The sequence below is a fragment of the Erythrolamprus reginae genome, chromosome Z (genome assembly GCF_031021105.1).
Source record: "Erythrolamprus reginae isolate rEryReg1 chromosome Z, rEryReg1.hap1, whole genome shotgun sequence".
Taxonomy (NCBI): Eukaryota; Metazoa; Chordata; class Lepidosauria; order Squamata; family Dipsadidae; genus Erythrolamprus; species Erythrolamprus reginae.
In genome coordinates this window covers 67,187,698-67,207,481 of record NC_091963.1, presented here as the reverse complement: position 1 = coordinate 67,207,481, position 19,784 = coordinate 67,187,698, and the positions used below count along the sequence as shown (strand labels likewise).

Below are 19,784 nucleotides of genomic sequence, written 5' to 3'. Positions count from 1 at the left end.
CCCTAAAGGTGGGCTGGCTATACTGGTTCTGCGTGTATGTTCTATTATCCTGTCCAACAGACGAGGAGGGGTCCCACCGAAATGGCTGACGGCGAGCGTAGGGATTGGGCCTACGCTCCTGACGTCTGTATGCTCTAGGCAGGGTCTTCCGTTTGTCCTTATCCTCAATGAGGACAGGATCCAAAGCCTCTCCAAAGAGCTTTTCCCCTTGGTATGGAGATGAGGCCAGGTTCCACTTGGACTTTAGGTCTGCTGGCCAGCTCCTCAACCACAGGAGGCGTCTGGAGGCCACCTCTTGAAAGGTTGGGGACACATGGAGAGCAAACTGGGAAGAGGAGAGGTGGAAAACCCTCCGTGAAAGGTTGGGGACACATGGAGAGCAAACTGGGAAGAGGAGAGGTGGAAAACCCTCCGTGAAAGGTTGAGGACACATGGAGAGCAAACTGGGAAGAGGAGAGGTGGAAAACCCTCCGTGAAAGGTTGGGGACACATGGAGAGCAAACTGGGAAGAGGAGAGGTGGAAAACCCTCCGTGAAAGGTTGAGGACACATGGAGAGCAAACTGGGAAGAGGAGAGGTGGAAAACCCTCCGTGAAAGGTTGAGGACACATGGAGAGCAAACTGGGAAGAGGAGAGGTGGAAAACCCTCCGTGAAAGGTTGAGGACACATGGAGAGCAAACTGGGAAGAGGAGAGGTGGAAAACCCTAATTGAAAGGTTGAGGACACATGGAGAGCAAACTGGGAAGAGGAGAGGTGGAAAACCCTCCGTGAAAGGTTTGGGACACATGGAGAGCAAACTGGGAAGAGGGGAGGTGGAAAACCCTCCGTGAAAGGTTGGGGACACATGGAGAGCAAACTGGGAAGAGGAGAGGTGGAAAACCCTCCGTGAAAGGTTGAGGACACATGGAGAGCAAACTGGGAAGAGAAGAGGTGGAAAACCCTCCGTGAAAGGTTGAGGACACATGGAGAGCAAACTGAGAAGAGGAGAGGTGGAAAACCCTCCTTGAAAGGTTGAGGACACATGGAGAGCAAACTGGGAAGAGGAGAGGTGGAAAACCCTAATTGAAAGGTTGAGGACACATGGAGAGCAAACTGGGAAGAGGAGAGGTGGAAAACCCTCCGTGAAAGGTTGGGGACACATGGAGAGCAAACTGGGAAGAGGAGAGGTGGAAAACCCTCCGTGAAAGGTTGGGGACACATGGAGAGCAAACTGGGAAGAGGAGAGGTTCGGGGGGGGTGCTGGGAAGCCCCCCAGGCCGGCTGTCACCTTTTAAAACAGCCGCGCTGTTATAAGAAAGCCGTTTTTTTGCGGGGGTTTTTTTGGTTGCACGGATTAATTGACTTTACATTGTTTCCTATGGGAAACAATGTTTCGTCTTACGAACCTTTCGTCTTACGAACCTCTTCCTTGCACCAATTAAGTTCGTATCATGAGGTATTACTGTACACCCATTGAAAGCTTGATAATCAAGAAGATATATGATTGCACAGAAATGGACAAATTAACCATAGAACTTAGAGGACAAAATGGCTGAGACTACTACATAACATGGGAAAAGTGGTATAAATGGACTAATGATAGAAAATCGAAGAGAAAATATGGGATTAAGATATGGAATTAGAAATTACTGTAAAATGATGTATAATAACATTTAGACTTATATACTACTTCAAACTGCTTTTACAGCCCTCTCTAAGCAGTTTACATAGTCAGCATATCACCCCCAGCAATCTGGGTCTTCATTTTATCCACCTTGGAAAGATAGAAGGCTGAGTCAACCTTGAGGCTGGTGAGATTTGAACTGCTGAACTACAGCCAGCAGTCAGCAGAAGCAGCTTGCAGCACTGCACTCTAATCACTGCGCCACCAAGTCTCATAAATTGTATAACATACGGTATATAAAAGGTTGTAGATCTGCTCAAAGAAATGTTCTGATATGTAAAATGTGAAAAATCAATAAAAACACATTAAAAATTATTATATAATGAAAACATTTTAAAAGCAGCATTTTCAGCATAGAAAACTCAAACTAATTTTTCTCAGATTTCTTTCAAATTTTCATTTAAAAGAGTAGCAAAAATTAATTGTCCACATGTGCATAGTAGCTTTTTATTTTCAGGGGGGAAAGGGAAAAGAAAGAAGCCAATTTAAACCAATAAAAAAGCACATGACACAGTTTTCTCAGTATTCATTGAGAGCAGTAATAAAGTATCATATTACTTTTTAAACTGCTTTCAGGTTGTAATCTACTTGCAAGTATATGTTTGTTGTTGTTGTTATTGTTTTGGTGTTGTTTAGGAAAAATGAGGTTTCCAGGCATATATATCCCCTCTCCCAACATCTGAATCACTTCCAAAGTTAACCATATACTTTTTTCCTGAGGTAAGAATATTCAATTTAAGGACAATCCATACTTCTAAATGGAGTGCCTATTACTAAAAATAGTACATGGTGTTATTATTCCATGACTAGGGAACTGCTGAAATGAAAGATAAATTTAGGAATGAAACATTCCTATTCCTAATGAAATAACTGCTTATATATCAATTACTGAAATTGAGAAAATGATGGTATTGATAAGAATTGTACATTCTCAACATAGCTTGCCTTATTGAAGTCTTCAAAAGTTGCTCGCATTTCCTTCCATGTCTTGTTCAACAACTGGATGCAAATACAGAAGAACTCTTCAAATGATTTGTCATGTGTGAAGAACATTGGGTGGAAATCACTGCCGGTTTCACTGGCTAAATATAAATAAAGGAAAAATATAAATAAAGGAAAAAGAATCACTTTTTGTTCTAAATCAGGGGTCGACAAAGTTGTTCAGAATCTAGGAGCCAGCCAAAAAATTTAGGAGCCAGAATTTTTTTTAAGCAAACTTGGTTTTTTGCCGAGTCTCCACCTGACATCGCTTTCACCCCCTCCCCCCCGGCGCAGGCCTGGCTCCGCCGAGCCGGCTCTGCTGTACTCCCGTCGGGATCCGAGGGGAGACCGTTAGTCAGAAACCGAAACAGAGAAGAAGGAAAGGGAGACCGGGCCGGGGACGCGGGGGAGGGGGGGAGGGGGGAGGAGGGGTTACTGGTCGGAAGTCACCGCGCACGCGGCCGGAGGAGGAATGAACAAAACCTCACGCCGGGAGGGGAGGGGCTTCCGCTTCTCTCCGAAGGTGGGTGAGCGGCCAAGATCGGAGCGTCTGTGTGCGGTGGGGGGGAGTGAAGGGGTTCGAGTAGGAGGCGGAATGGAGGCAAGGGGGGGAGGGAGAGACGCACGCAAGCGCAGGGGACGCTGGGAAAGCAGCTCGCTCCGAGGTTGATGGGCGGAGCTACGGAAGCCAAGATGTACCATTTCTGGGCGTAAACACAAGGCGGGAAAAATATACTGTATACCAGTGATTTTCAACCTTTTTTGAGCCGCGGCACATTTTTTACATTTACAAAATCCTGGGGCACACCACCAACCAAAATGACACAAATCTAATAAATAAATAAATAAATAATAAATAAATAAATAAATACATACATACATACATACATACATACATACATACATACATACATACATACATACATAAATAACCCCCTCATATATACAATCCCATGTAACATCCCCTTATAAATACAGTCAATCATCAATCATCCCTCCTGAAATTTATACCACTGTCTCATTTCTGGGTACTTCTCCTGTCTTTCCCCCTTTTCTCTCTCGTGTTTCTCATTTCTCTCTCTTCCTCCCTTTTTCCCTCATTCCTTCTCCCTCTCACTTCTCCTCTTTTTCCATCCCTGTCTCTCTCCCCCCCTTATGTGTGTGTATGTATACACACTCCAACCATTTCCAAAACCAGTTGAGGGCTGGGGTTTTTTTCTCTTTTATCCTTTTCAAAAACAGGTGTGGGCTGGGGGGGTTTTCTTATTATTTGGGTGCTTTTTACCATATGCTTCAAGAATCACCTCTCTCTCTCTTTTGTTTCACTCTCCTCTCATTCTCTGCCTCAATCATTTTCTCATTTCTCCTTTTTTCTCCCCTTTTTGTTCTCATTTCTCTCACTCTCCTTTCCTCTCCCTATCTGTCTTGCTTTCTCTCTCTCTTGCTATCTTTTTCTCTCTCTTGTTCTCTTATTTTCTCTCTCTCTCTTGTTCTTTCTCTCTCTCATGCTTTCTCTCTCTTGTTCTTTCTCTCTCTGTTGCTCTCTCTCTCTTATTTTCTCTCTCTCTCTCTCTCTTTCCTTTCTCTCATTCCCTCTTTCTCTCTATCCTTTCTATCTCTCACTCTTTCCTTCTCTCCCTCCCTTTCTCTCTCTTTCCATTCCCTCTTTCTCTCTATCCTTTCTATCTCTCACTCTTTCCTTCTCCCCCTCTCTTTCTCTCTCTTTCCTTTCTCTCATTCCCTTTCTCTCTATCCTTTCTATCTCTCACTTTTTCTTTCTCTCCCTCCCTTTCTCTCTCTTTCCTTTCTCTCATTCCATCTTTGTCTCCTGGGGCTGACTGCGCCTGCCCTGCACCCCCCACCGCGGAGGGAAAGCATTTGGCATCGGCACCGCCAACCCCCCCCCCCCTCCACAAGCAGCAAAAGCCTCTGCGACTGAGCCGGAAGGCAAACGGCGCACCCCACCGCTTAGGCTTTTGCTGCTCCTGGGGGGGGGAGGATTTTCTCCTCCCCGCCCCCCCCCCCGGCAGCCAAACGTCGCTGGTGCAGGAAAGCAGCGTGTTAAAAGGCGGCTGCTTTCACGGAAAACAAACCCGGCTTTCCTGGCAACGGAGGATGACAAGCAGGATGAAGCGGGGTGGAGCAACGCGAGGCTCAAGCAGGCAGCTTCCGCGCGTTTCTTTCAGCGGAAGAGGAGGAGAGGGAGCGGATCGGGCGGGCGGGGGCTGCGCCTTCTACTGCCGGCGCCTCCCCGCCCCCGCCCCCCCCCAGGCAGGCAGGGGAATGGGGACTGCGCGCCCATGGAAAAGGGCACGCAGGGGGGGTATTTTGGGGTGCGCGGGTAGCGGCGGCGGCGGGCAATAGCCGGGGGGCGGCTTCTGCAAGTGGGAGCTCCAGGGCTGAAGCCTCAGCCCTGGAGCTCCCACTTGCAGGAGCCACCTCGCGGCACACCTGGCCATGTCTCGGCGCCAGACAACATTTTCTAGGCGCCACTGGCGACCAGGCGCCTGGGTTTGTCGATCCTTGTTCTAAATGATGCATCTATTTTTTTCCAGATTATCTCCTTGCCTTCATCCAAGTTAGCCAAGTGATATTGTTTATTAAATGCCTCTAATACTCCATTAAATATATTAAACTATAAAGCTATTTTAAAAATCCAGGAAAGGCAATTTCAAAGCACTTTTATATAATTATCATCACACATAACACACCAATAAAATAACCAGAAGCTGAAATTTTATCAGATTTTATTACTTAATTACTTGATTACTTAAAGGTGTTGGATGAAGGTAGGGCTATGGATATTGCCTATCTAGACTCCAGCAAAGCCTTTGATACAGTTGCACATAAAGAGCTCATAGATAAATTAGTGAAGATTGGACTTAATCCCTGGATAGTTCAGTGGAACTATCAGCAGCTGGCTGAAGCGTAGATATCAGAGGGTTGTTGTTAATGGTGAGTATTCTGAGCAGAGCCTGGTTACAAGCGGTATACCACAAGGGTCTGTTCTGGGTCCTATTCTTTTTTAATATGTTTGTGAGTAACATAGGGGAAAGTTTGGTAGGGAAGGTTTGCCTATTTGCCAATGACTCTAAAGTGTGCTATAGGGTTGATATTCCTGGAGGCGTCTATAATATAGCAAATGATTAAACTTTACTAGATAATTAGTCAAAGTAATGGAAACTTCAGTTTAATGTTTCCAAATGTAAAATAATGCACTTGGGCAAAAGGAATCCTCAATCTGAGTATTATATTGGCAGTTCTGTGTTAGCAAAAACGTCAGAAGAGAAGGATTTAAGGGTAGTGATTTCTGACAGTCTCAAAATGGGTGAACAGTGCAGTCAGGCAGTAGGGAAAGCAAGTAGAATGCTTGACTGCATAGCTAGAGGTATAACAAGCACAGACCACTCACACATTAGGCTGGAGTGGGACTAGACTGGGAAGTATAAAAAGGTGGGAAAAGCCATTTTAAATTGCACTTTCAGAACACAGAGAAAGAGGAGAGAAAACTAGTGCTCTTTTATGTTTGTGAGTGACATAGGGGAAGGTTTGGTAGGGAAGGTTTGCCTATTTGCCGATGACTCTAAAGTGTGCAATAGGGTTGATATTCCTGGAGGGGTCTGTAATATGGTAAATGATTTAGCTTTACTAGATAAATGGTCAAAGCAATGGAAACTGCAGTTTAATGTTTCCAAATGTAAAATAATACACTTGGGGAAAAGGAATCCTCAATCTGAGTACAGTGATCCCTCGATTTTCGCGATCTCGTTCTTCGCGAAATGCTATATCGCGATTTTTCCACCCGAGGACGTCACTCTCTTCCTTCCTTTCTCATCTTTCTTTCTCTCTCTCTTTCTCTATCTTGCTTCTTCCTCTCTCACACTCTCTTCCTCCCTCTCTCATCTCTTTCTTTTCTTCTCTCTCTTTCTCTATCTCTCCCCCTCTTGCTGGCGGGCGGCGGGCGAGCGGGGGCATCAGCAAGGAAGACCCAGAGAAGGTTCCTTTGGCCGCCCAGCAGCTGATCTGCTCGGCAGCGCAGCGAGGAGCCGAATCGGGGTTTCCCCTTTGCGTGGGCGGCGGGGAAACCCCGATCTTCGTCTGCTCGCTGCTGCTGCGCTGCCGAGCAGATCAGCTGCTGGGCGGCCGCAGCAGCAGCGAGCAGACGAAGATCGGGGTTTCCCCGCCGCCCACGCAAAGGGGAAACCCCGATTCGGCTCCTCGCTGCGCTGCCGAGCAGATCAGCTGCTGGGCGGCCGAAGGAACCTTCCCTGGGTCTTCCCCGCCGCCCACGCAAACTCCACCATCTGCGCATGCGCGGCCATGAAAAAAGGGCGCGCATGCGCAGATGGTGTTTTTACTTCCGCAACCCTACATCGTGAAAAATCGATTATCGCGAGGGGTCTTGGAACGGAACCCTCGCGATAATCGAGGGATCACTGTATTGCATTGGCAGTTCTGTGTTAGCAAAAACTTCAGAAGAGAAGGATTTAGGGGTAGTGATTTCTGACAGTCTCAAAATGGGTGAGCAGTGTGGTCGGGCGGTAGGAAAAGCAAGTAGCATGCTTGGCTGCATAGCTAGAGGTATAACAAGCAGGAAGAGGGAGATTGTGATCCCCTTATATAGAGCGCTGGTGAGACCACATTTGGAGTACTGTGTTCAGTTCTGGAGACCTCACTTACAAAAAGATATTGACAAAATTGAACGGGTCCAAAGACGAGCTACAAGAATGGTGGAAGGTCTTAAGTATAAAACGTATCAGGAAAGACTTAATGAACTCAATCTGTATAGTCTGGAGGACAGAAGGAAAAGGGGGGACATGATCGAAACATTTAAATATGTTAAAGGGTTAAATAAGGTTCAGGAGGGAAGTGTTTTTAATAGGAAAGTGAACACAAGAACAAGGGGACACAATCTGAAGTTAGTTGGGGGAAAGATCAAAGGCAACATGAGAAAATATTATTTTACTGAAAGAGTAGTAGATCCTGGGAACAAACTTCCAGCCGACGTGGTTGGTAAATCCACAGTAACTGAATTTAAACATGCCTGGGATAAACATATATCCATTGTAAGATAAAATACAGGAAATAGTATAAGGGCAGACTAGATGGACCATGAGGTCTTTTTCTGCCGTCAGTCTTCTATGTTTCTATGAAGAGGGAGATTGTGATCCCACTATATAGAGCACTGGTGAGACCACATTTGGAATACTGTGTTCAGTTCTGGAGACCTCACCTACAAAAAGATATTGATAAAATTGAACGGGTCGAAAGACGAGCTACAAAAATGGTGGAAGGTCTTAAGCATAAAACTTATCAGGAAAGACTTAATGATAATGAACACAATTTGTATAGTCTGGAGGACAGAAGGGAAAGGGGGGACATGATCGAAACATTTAAATATGTTAAAGGGTTAAATAAAGTTCAGGAGATAAGTGTTTTTAATAGGAAAGTGAACACAAGAATAAGGGTGCACAATATGAGGTTAGTTGGGGGAAAGATTAGAAGTAACGTGAGAAAATATTATTTTATTGAAAGAGTAGTAGATGCTTGGAACAAACTTCCAGCAGACGTGATTGGTAAATCCACAGTAACTGAATTTAAGCATGCTTGGGATAAACCTATATCCATCCTAAGATAAAATACAGGCCAGACTAGATTGACCATGAGGTCTTTTTCTGCCATCAATCTTCTATGTTTTTATGTTTCTATGATAGGTAGCATGGTATTGACAGAATGCAGTACAGATTGAAGAATACCTAATACAGATATTTATTGCTTAACAACTGGTCAAAGTTATGACAGTCCCCCATATTCCCAAAAGGTACTTATGATCTGGTTTTGAGCTCTGATGGATTGCTCTCACCTATGGTCACATGATTGTGTTTTGGGTACTTAGCAACTTGTTTGCATGGCCAAATAATCAAGATTTTAAGCATTTTTATTCTGGTTTCTGGCATTTACTTTCAGTTCCAAGGGGAAAAAACGTCTATTGGGTTCAATTGTTTTGTTTAGTAACATCTGTTTGCTTACCAATTGATAAATACCCAGAAAAGAGGGGTAGCTGTGTATATTAAGCAGAAATTAAATTCAAAATTAATTTACAATGATGAGAATGGAAGAATTGCGAATGTACATGTACAGAATGGAAATAAAAAAGTTATAATAGTTGCAATATACACTCCTTCAATTAATCAATCCTCTTCTTTCAAAACACACATAAAAATACAGGAACTCAATATGAACGATATATTAATAATTGGTGATTTTAATGCAGTTAGTGATGGAAATAAAGATTACAATAGCTCTAAAAAAATAAATTAAGAAAAGAATTACCAGTAACATTTGACTTATTAAAATTAGAATTTGAAATAAAAGATATTTGGAGATACTTCCACCTGAGCAATAAGCAATATACTTTTTACTCTCATCCCTTTAAGTCATAGTCTAGAATAGACATGGCTTGGGCAAATATAGGGTTAATAAACAATGTCATAAATATAGAAATATTATCCAATGTGTGGGCTGAACCCCCTACTCTTAAAATGCCGGAATTTGAGTAGAAAAATAAATCAAAGATGGACCCTAAACACTACAATTATAAAAGATAAGGAATATATTGATAAAATAACAAGCGAAATCAATATATTTTATCAAATAAACAATGACGGGAGCACATCTTTCCAGAATCTGTGGGATACAATAAAGGCATACCTTAGAGGGATAACAATTGCCTACTTAACAAAAAAGCAAAAGCAAAAAGAAACTAGGTTGCAAACGTTAAACACAGAACTGGTGAAATTAGAGAAAGAACTTCAACCCTCCCCCCAAAAACAATAAAATATTAGGGCAAGTGAACTTAGTAAAGCACAAAATAAACTTGATAATCCAGGAAGAGCTTGCATGTAGAATAAAAAGAGCAAAACAAAACTACTTTGAGTTTGGGAATAAGCCAGGAAGGCTGCTATCGCACAAACCAGCAAAGCAAAAAGCTGATAAATGCGCTATATGATAAAAATGGTGAACTAAGAACAAACAACACTGATAAAAAAACAAGTTGCTGAAACCTTCTATGAAGAGCTTTATAACTCAGGAAACTCAAATTTGGAACTAATAACAAATTACATAGCAAATCTATCCCTAACAATTATACCCAAAGAAGATCAATGCTTAATGGAAAAATAAATGTGATGGAACTAAGAAATGCACTATAAACAGAAAAACAATAAATCTTCTGGCCCAGATGGTATTCCCATTGAAATTTATAAAAAAATACGAGAGACCTTTGAACCAAAAACGTTAGAACTTTACAATAAGATTTTAGAAACTGGCACCAAACCCAATTCATGGAAGGAAGCTTACATAACCTTAATACCAAAGGACAATGCAGACACTCATTACATACAAAATTACAGGCTCATATCCTCAGACTACAAGCTATTAGTACCGATCATGGCAGAAAGATTTAAAAAAATACTAAATGAAATCATACACTTGGATCAAAATGGATTTCTTCCACGATGAAATATTTCAAATAACACAAGAATTATTTTGGACATACTGGAATACTATGAGAAAAAAATTGACAGACAGCTGGCACTAATATTTATAGAGATCCAAAAAGCTTTTGATAGTATTTATTGGAACTTTTAAATAAAACAATTAGAGCAAATGAAATTCGGAAATAACTTCGCAAGATTAATAAAATCAATTTATTCATTTTTTTAAAATATAATTTTTATTGATTTTTTAAATTTTTTACAAAAAGTAAAAACATAAAACATAGAAGTGTACCATCACCAAACAAAAAATTAAAAATCCCCTTCACCGGGGAAGATTCAATTCTGTATCGTTCATTTGCTTTATCTCTGGATTACATTGTTCATTCTTTATAAAGTGATTGAATTTTATTTTTTACATTTGCATCGCTTGCTGATATTGTTAATATATAATTCTTAACCTTCTCCCACCGCCTCATTGTTGCTGCTAATTTCTCTTCATTATAGCTGTGTAATCTAATTTCCATAATTTCATAGTGAATGTGGTCCACCATGTACCTGCACCAATTTTTTGTGGTCCATTTATTATCATCTTTCCACCCAAGCACTATGGTTGCCTGGGCACTTTCTATCGCTGCAATTTTGATTCCTTCATATTCTTTTACTTCACTATTTTTTATCAATAATGCTGCTTCCTTGGTTATTTTCCAGTTGCCATTCGTGATTTTATTCACTTCCGTTTGTATTTGCTTCCAAAATGTTTGAACTTTATTACATTCCCAAAACATATGCATAAATACTCCTTTTTCCTTACATCCATGCCAACAGTTTCCTTTCCTCATTTTTTGGAAGCGTGCTAATTGTACTGGTGTGTAATACCATTTATGTAATATTTTTCTTCTCATCTCTCTTATTCTTGTGTTTTTGATTCTTTTAATATTTTCAATTATGCCTTCCATATCCCATTCATCAATTTCTAACTCATCCTGCCAATATCTCGTCAATCCTTTTACTGCTTGTTCCTCTGCTTGTAATAATTCTCTCTATATATTACCTGTTTGTGCTTATATATTCTTACTCTTTTCCCTTAACATCTTTTCTAAATTCATTTCTTGTCTTTTTAAATATTTCTTTATTTTCCCTCTTACTTAAATATGTGCTTATTGCGTTAATTTGTAACCAATTTTGTTGTCCAAGGCATCTCTCTATTTCATTTCTGTTAATTCTTCCATCCTTTTCATATAACTGTTCCATTCTCTGTATACCTTCCCTCCTTAATTTTCATATTATCTTTGTGAGGCTACTTTCTTTCTTTATATTTATCACATGCAGCGTTGCTAATTTAGAATTTGTCATTTTTAATTTATCTTGCCATTTCATCCAACTCTCTATGATCGCTTTAGTAGGGTCTATTAATCTATTTATTTCTATCTTATTCCATTTCCTGAATAATAACTCCTGATTCTTATTATCATTAATTTCTTTTTCTAATTCTACCCATGGTTTCTCCTCTAATAATTGTAATTCCATTAATCTATCAATTTGATATGCGTCCCTATAATACTCCAAGCTTGGATTCCCCAACCTCCCTCGCCTTCTGTGGCTATCAACCATTTTTTTTTAATTCTTGGTTTTTTATTACCTTCTATCCACACGTTTAATTTAGTATCCCATTCTCTTAATTTTCTTATTGGGAAGGTTCCATGCATTACCTGTAGAATATATAACATTTTTGGGATAATCATAATCTTTAATGCTCTTACTCTGGCCAGTCTTCTCAGATTTTTATTTCTCCAATTCTTAATTTGTTTCTTAATTTTTTTCCATATTAAATTATAATTAAATTCCACCATTTTTTCCGGGTTCTTTAATAACCATACTCCTAAATATTTCATTTTCTTATTACCCAATTTTAAACCCGATACCTTCTTTAGCCCCAGCATTTAAACAAATAATTTCTGATCCATATTTACTCTTAACCCTGATTGGTCTTTAAACTCCTGAAGTATCGTGATCATTCTTTTAATCATATCTATTGGTGTTTCTGTAACTAATATGGTGTCATCTGCAAATAAATTTAATTTTAATTCCATATTCCCTATTTGATATCCCTTCCATTGTTTATCTTTTCTAATTTTGTTAGCTAGCGTTTCAATTGCCATTGCGAAAAGCATCAGGGATAGGGGACATCCTTGCTTGGTTCCATTATTTATTTCTATCTTCTCCGTTCTATTTCCATTCACCCTAACATAGGCTGTATTTTTCTTATATATTTCTTTTATTACTTGACAAAAACTTTTCCCCATATTCAAGCTATTACATAATTGGAATAAATAGTCATGATTTATTTTATCAAAAGCTTTATAAACATCTAGCTTTAATAGTTCCGTTTTCCTTTTGGTTCTAGTAGCATGGTGCAGCACATTCACTATATTTCTAATAGGTTCATATATTCTTCTTCCTTTTATAAAACCATACTGATCTTTCCCAATTATTCTTGGTAATAAATTTCCCATCTATTTGCTAAAATTTTCATAAAAATTTTATAATCTTGATTTAGCAGACTAATTGGGCGGTAGGAACCAGGTTCTTTTAAGTCTCGGTCAGGCTTAGGAATTGTTATAATTTCAGAATTCTTCCATGTTTGTGGAACTTCTAATGTTATGAGGATCTTATTATACAATTTCTTCAAATGCGGTAACAAAATTTCTATATACATTTTGTAGTATTCACCTATGAATCCATCAGGGCCTGGTGCTTTACCAGGTTTTAACTCTTTTACCACTTTAATTATTTAATCCCTTGTTATATTTGCATTTAACATTTGTCTTTCTTCTTCGGTCAGCCTTTTTTTAACCTCTATTTCTTGTAATGTAACATGTTCTTTTTCATACAATTTTACATAAAATTCTCTCATTACATTTTCTAATTCTCTGTTACCATGTCTCATTACTCCATTTTTATCTTTCAGGCCATTTATTATTAATTTTTCTTTTCTTTTTTTAAGGTAATTCGCCATTTGTAATGCTGATTCCCCCCCCCCCCCATATTTCTATTCTCTGTTTTACTGCCGTTCTCATATTATTCCAGTTTTCTTCCTCTATATCTTTTAATTGTCTTTGTTTGAGTTTTAACAGGTCATTCCCTTCTTTATTTCTTGTTATTCTCAAATTTTCCCTTATTAATTCTATTTCCTTTATTCTTTTTTCCCTTTCCATCCCCCAACTTCTTTTAATATAAGACTCCATACTAATTAAATTACCCCTAATAACTGCTTTCTTCATGTCCCAGATAACTGCTTGACTCATTTCATCGTTTTGATTTATTTTATAAAATTCCTGAATATCTCTCTGAATTTTTTTCTCATTTTCTTCACTTACTGAGACAATTGTGTTATATTTCCAAATTCTTGGTCTAGTAATGGAATCTATTTTTATAACTGCCATTATGGGTGCATGGTCAGATATCCAATTACTTTTAATTTCTGCTTTTTTAACTTGAATGTTTCCTGTTTTATTCATAAATATACAGTGGTACCTCAAGATACGAACCCCTCGTCTTACGAACAACTCGTGATACGAACCCGGGGTTCAGAAAAATTTTGCCTCTTCTTACGAACTTTTTTCGAGTTACGAACCGGCGTTCGGAGACTGCTGGGAAGCCGCGTGGCTGTTTTAAAAGGTGACAGCCAGGCGGCGGGGCTTCCCAGAAGCCTCCCGAACGCCGGTTCGTAACTCGAATAAAGTTTGTAAGAAGAGGCAAAATTTTTCTGAACCCCGGGTTCGGTTCGGGAGGTTGCTGGGAAGCCCCCCAGCCCAGCTGTCACCTTTTAAAACAGCCGCGCCGCTTCCCAGCTGTCTCCCGAATCCGAACGCGGAAGTTCGGCTTCGGCGTTCGGCTTCAGGAGACAGCTGGGAAGCGGCGCAGCTGTTTTAAAAGGTCGCAGCCGGCCTGGGGGGCTTCCCAGCACCCTCCGAACCCGGGTTCGGGGTTCGGGGAGGTGCTGGGAAGCCCCCCAGGCCGGCTGCGACCTTTTAAAACAGCCGCGCCGCTTCCCAGCTGTCTCCCGAAGCCGAACGCGGAAGTTCGGCTTTGGCGTTCAGTTTCAGGAGACAGCTGGGAAGCGGCGCGGCTGTTTTAAAAGGTCGCAGCCGGCCTGGGGGGCTTCCCAGCACCCCCCCGAACCCCGAACCTGGGTTCGGGGGGGTGCTGGGAAGCCCCCCAGGCTGGCTGTCACCTTTTAAAACAGCCGCGTGGCTTCCCAGCAGTCGCCGAAAGCCGTTTTTTTGCAGGGGGTTTTTTGGTTGCACGGATTAATTGACTTTACATTGTTTCCTATGGGAAACAATGTTTCATCTTACGAACCTTTCGTCTTACGAACCTCCTCCTTCCACCAATTAAGTTTGTATCATGAGGTATTACTGTATAGTCAATACAACTAAACTTATTGTGTCTTACTGAATAATATGTTCCTCTATTTAAATTATCAGCATGTAAGTCTATCATATTTAATTTATTTAAATTTAATTTTTTCTTTTCTTTGTTGTTGGCTGTTATTTCTACATTAAAATCCCCAGCAAATATCACCATCCCCTCTGAAAATAAATCCAGTTTACGTTTTGCATTCATAATAAATTGTTTAGCATTTACATTTGGAGCGTATATTACTGCTAATGTTAACATCTTTTGATTAATTTTTCCTTTTACAAATAATAATCTTCCTTCTTTATCCCCTTTTATTTGTAACACCTGAAATGCATTTCTTTGATTTATTAAAATAGCAACCCCCCTACTATTTGTTTTTCCTCTAGAGTCAAAAATATGTTTCCAATCCTTACTCTCAATCAATTTATCCGTCTTTTTCCGTCCCTTATGGGTTTCAGTAAGAAATAAAAAATCCACATAATTTTCTTTCACTAATTTCAATAATCTGTGCCTTTTCAAAGGCGATGCAAGACCATTTATATTTAATGCCATAATTGTTGGATCACCCATAATATTTCCATTTAACATTTTCCCCTCCTGCAACTCAGATTTCTGTTGTCTTTTTCATTTTTATAAAAGAATCTTCCCACCCAGGTGCCTCCCCCCAAATTTCTCTTGCAGTGAGAGAAAAGCGGATAAAACCTCCGCTGCTTTGGTCAGGCACCATAGGGGGCATGGTTCCACCGAAACTGATGCTCCCCCCAAACACCCTTTTTTAAAAAATGGAAATAAAACCCCACACATCCCTCCCCAAGTCTCCCTCACTTTGATTAAAATTAAAACAAGTATTGAATTGAAACAGACCAAACCTTAACTTTTCCCCCCCTTAATATATAAAACCGTGAAAACAGTTTGAAGAAAAAGTTTTTACAAACATTTCATTTCTTTTTCTGCCTCGTGACTCTTGCCTCCATTTTAGAAGATTCTGGTGCTTCTTTCTCCTTCTCCAGAATAGCTTGCTTTTTCAGATCAAACTCCTTAATAGCGAACGTTGCTTGCAAAAGTTACATGAGATCTTTGCCCCCTTCTCCTCCTTTTGCACCCCCCTCTTCCATCGTCTCTGTTGCTTTTCCTGCCTGTTCCTTTAAGACCGGATTCAGACTGAGTTTCACCAGCATTTCATTTCCTTCTTCCAATGACTTTTCTCGGTACATTCTCCCCTCCTGAAATACCACCACAATGGCAGGATATTGCCAGCTAAAATGCACATTTCCTTTAAACAAAGCTTCTGTTATCGGGCACATTTGACTTCTTGCTTGCAGAGTTGACACCGACAAATCTTTTAAAACCCGGATCGAGGCCCCTTTAAAAGTAAGGTTAGTGACTTTTCTTAATTCTTTGTAAACTGTTTCAGCCGTTCTTTCTGAGAGGAATTTAATTACGATGTCTCGTTGGTTTGCATCTCTTCTTGGTCCAAAAACCCAGTGTGCATGTTCTATTTCATGATCCAAAACTTCGATTTTATACTCTTTAAGCCATTGCTGGATATTTTGGATCAAGTTTCTACTGTCAGCAAAATCTGCTTTAAAACCCCTCAGACGTAAGTTCACTCTTCTTAATCTGTCCTCCAGCATACTTATACGTTGACGGTCCTGTTCCTTTTCTTCTTCTAATTTTGTAACCCTAGTACCCTGGGCTTGCTGTTCTATTTTCACTGTTTGCAGCTCAGTTGCAGTCTTAGTTACCACGTCTTGCACTTCTTTTAATTGCTGACTGACCACAACAAAAGTTTTCACCAAGGCATCCATTCTCTCTGTGAGTTCTGCCCCAACTATCTCTGCCATTTTCTCTTCCTCTTAACTTATTGTTTACTCACAGTTCCGAGTGGAAAGCAGGCTGTTTTCAAGTTGTTTCTCTCTTTCAATAAGCCCAAGGTATTTCCGGGTTCCTAATTTATAGCTTTTTTACTTAGTCCAATTTATTTGAGACTTCAAGAGGTCTGATAGGGTTCAAAATCCAATGTTTACTTTCTCATTTGAAGAGCGTTCAGTGGAGTGTCTACCCTCACCGACACATGCTCAAAACCCCCAGATCAAACTGAAAAAATTATCTTAAATAGTGAAATTACACCCAAAATATATATTAGGAAAGGTGTGCGCCAAGGATGTCCATTGGTCCCCCCTGATATTTATTCCAGCTTTGGAAACACTACTAAAAAAAATACGTGACAGAAAGGAGATTAAAGGACGAAAAATAAGAAAGGAAGAATTTAAAGTACAAGCATTTGCGGATGATATGGTCTTAGTTGTAGAAGAGCCTATTGAAAGAAGTATAGACGTAATAAATGAAATTGAAGCCTTTGGAGAAATAACCAGATTAAAAATGTACAAAGAAAAAACAAAAATAATTACAAAAAAATGTTCCATGCACAAAATAATAAACTAGAAGAAATGTTAAACATTAGGTTTGTCAAAAAAATAGAGTATTTAGGCTTAACAATCACCAAAAATTGTGGCATAATAAAAAAGAAAACTATGATGTTCTAGTTGAAAATATCCAAAAAGATCTTGACCGATGGTCCAAATTATCACTATCCTTAATGGGAAAAATCATTGCAATCAAGGGAAACATTTTTCCAAAATTAATATTTTTATTTCAGGTAGCCCCAATAAAACATTCAAAAATCTTTTTTTCCAATTTAAACAAAAAAAATAATTAAATTCATTTGGTTAAAAAAAAAAAAGCAAGGACAAAATTAAAACTGTTAAAACTGTTATAGGATCATAGGAGCAGATCCAGCTTGTCAAACTTTGAATTGTACTACCAGGCAATGATATTAAAATGGACACAGGAGTGGATACTCCTCCAAAACACTAGGATATTAACTCTGGAGAACTTTGACCTCCAGACCGGCCGCCATACATTTCTTGGTAGTGATAAATATAAAAAACATTCATACTTTAAAACACACTACATAAGGAAAAGCATAATAGATAACTGGATCCAAATTAAAAAACAATTTTATCAAGCAATCCCAAAATGGTTCTCTCCATTTGAGGCCATAACTTACCCAACATTCTGGACAAAAGATAGGAAAATCACATATCAACAAATCCTGGACAAAAGCAATGAAATACTATCCAAACAGACTCTAGCGAAAAAAGGAATACATTTGGATTGGATAAATTACCTGTAAATTAAATCAAAATTTAATGAACATAAAAGAAATTGTGGCTTTCAAAAACATAATGAGTTGGACAGTGTTCTTTTAGAACCAGACGTTAAAATGATACCGAAGATATATAGTATATAGTATACATAGCCACCCATAATCTTCGGAGAAGGGCAGCATACAAATCTAATAAATAAAATAAATAAATAAAATAAAATATTGCTTGAACACATAATGGTAGAGGAACAAGTAAAGTCAACTATGATAGCATGGGCCCAAAATTTTGGTTATCTGATAAATCTAAATGAATGGGAAAAAATTTGGAACCAAAATTATAAGTTAATACTGGGAATCCCTTATAAAGAAAATCTCTACAAGTTATACCACTGTTAGCACCTTCACCCATCATGCATTGCTAAGATGTTTCCAAAATTATCAAGTGCAAGGAAAAAGTTGGCACTTTCTATCATGATTGGGGAACATGCAAAAAAAATACTGGAAAAGAATTAAATTGCACTTAGAACAAATTACAAAACAAAAAATCCACATAGAGCCGGAACTGTTTTTTACTAGGAATCTGTAAGCAAAAATTCAAAAAAGGGGACAGATATCTGATTTTACATATTTTGACAGCAGCCAGAATGTTATAGGCTCAACATTGGAAGAAAGATACAATCCCAACCACCTTAAATTTCAAGTGCATGAGTGTGTGGAATTGACCAAGATGACCTATGAACTCCAAGACAGAGACAAAACAGACTTTTATAATGCATGGGATTGATGGTAATAATAATGATAATAATGATAATAATAATAATAATAATAATTATTATTATTATTAATTAGATTTGTATGCTGCCCCTCTCCGAAGACTCGGGGTGGCTCACAACAACAGCAATAATAATAATAATAACAGTGTTACAATGTAAACAAATCTAAAATTAAAAATATATATATAAAAACCCCCCATTATTTAAAAACCATGCAACACACGCATACCATACATAAAACTATAAAAGCCTGGGGGAGATGTCTCAATTCCCCCATGCCTGGCGATACAGGTGGGTCTTAAATAATTTGCAAAAGACAAGGAGGGTGGGGGCAGTTCTAATCTCTGGGGGGAGTTGATTCCAGAGGGCCGGGGCTCCCACAGAGAAGGCTCTTCCACTGGGCCCGCCAAACGACATTGTTTAGTCGACGGGACCCGGAGAAGGCCAACTCTGTGAGACCTTATCGGCCGCTGGGATTCATGCGGCAGAAAACGGTTCCAGAGGTATTCTGGTCCAATAGGGCTGCAACTGGTGCACCAGGCGAACCTGGGCAAATGCCCTCCTAAACAATATAAATACATTAAAAAGTAAAAGAAATGAACAAATAATTCAAAATTTTATACAACTTACACCAAAAGAAAAATTATTATATTTCAGATAAGAGGAATAGTAAACCCCTTGGTAGATGACTATCCGACAGTTGCAAAATGTAAATATAGCTAAAACATGTAGAAATTCTTGATAGTATCTAATTTCGAAAGTCAGAAACTAGAAGTCAACAATATAGTTGACAAATTTGTTGTTTATGTCTATGTGAAATGTTTTGTCAGTCTTTGCTCGTCTTGTTTCTTTTTTTCTTACAATATGTCATTATTGTTCTTTGTTGTTTTTTTAATTAAAATGTTTTTGATTTTCAAATAAAAAGACAAAGTTTACAAACAAACACAAAAACCCCCAAACCAAACATACAACATAAAAAGGAGCTACAGTCGCTCCGCTCAAAATAGAAGTCGTCATAATACAAATAGGAAAAACTTTATTACTTAGATCAATTCAGAGGAATAAGAAATATCTATTACATTTGTCTATTTGTAAACATTTCAAACTAATAAATTTGGATATCTATATTCCATATATATATGCACTTGCATATACATATACATTAAGAATTTTTTTTGTCCAACCAAATAAAGACCTTCTCCCATATTTTATAAAATTTTGATTCTTCTTGATTGTTTAACCGCCTTGTCATTATGTCCATCTCAGCACATTCAATA

At 39.1% G+C, this 19,784-nt stretch overlaps 1 protein-coding gene across 4 annotated transcripts in view; it reads right to left on the bottom strand.

Moving 5' to 3' along the window:
• Positions 1-19,784, bottom strand: part of ELMO1 (engulfment and cell motility 1) — a 606,322-nt gene that overhangs the window by 226,533 nt on the left and 360,005 nt on the right. For all 4 annotated transcript variants that reach the window (XM_070726295.1, XM_070726294.1, XM_070726296.1 and 1 more), the window contains one exon: positions 2,609-2,745. In XM_070726295.1, the coding sequence (XP_070582396.1) occupies positions 2,609-2,745 (137 nt within the window). The remainder of the gene's footprint in view (positions 1-2,608; positions 2,746-19,784) is intronic.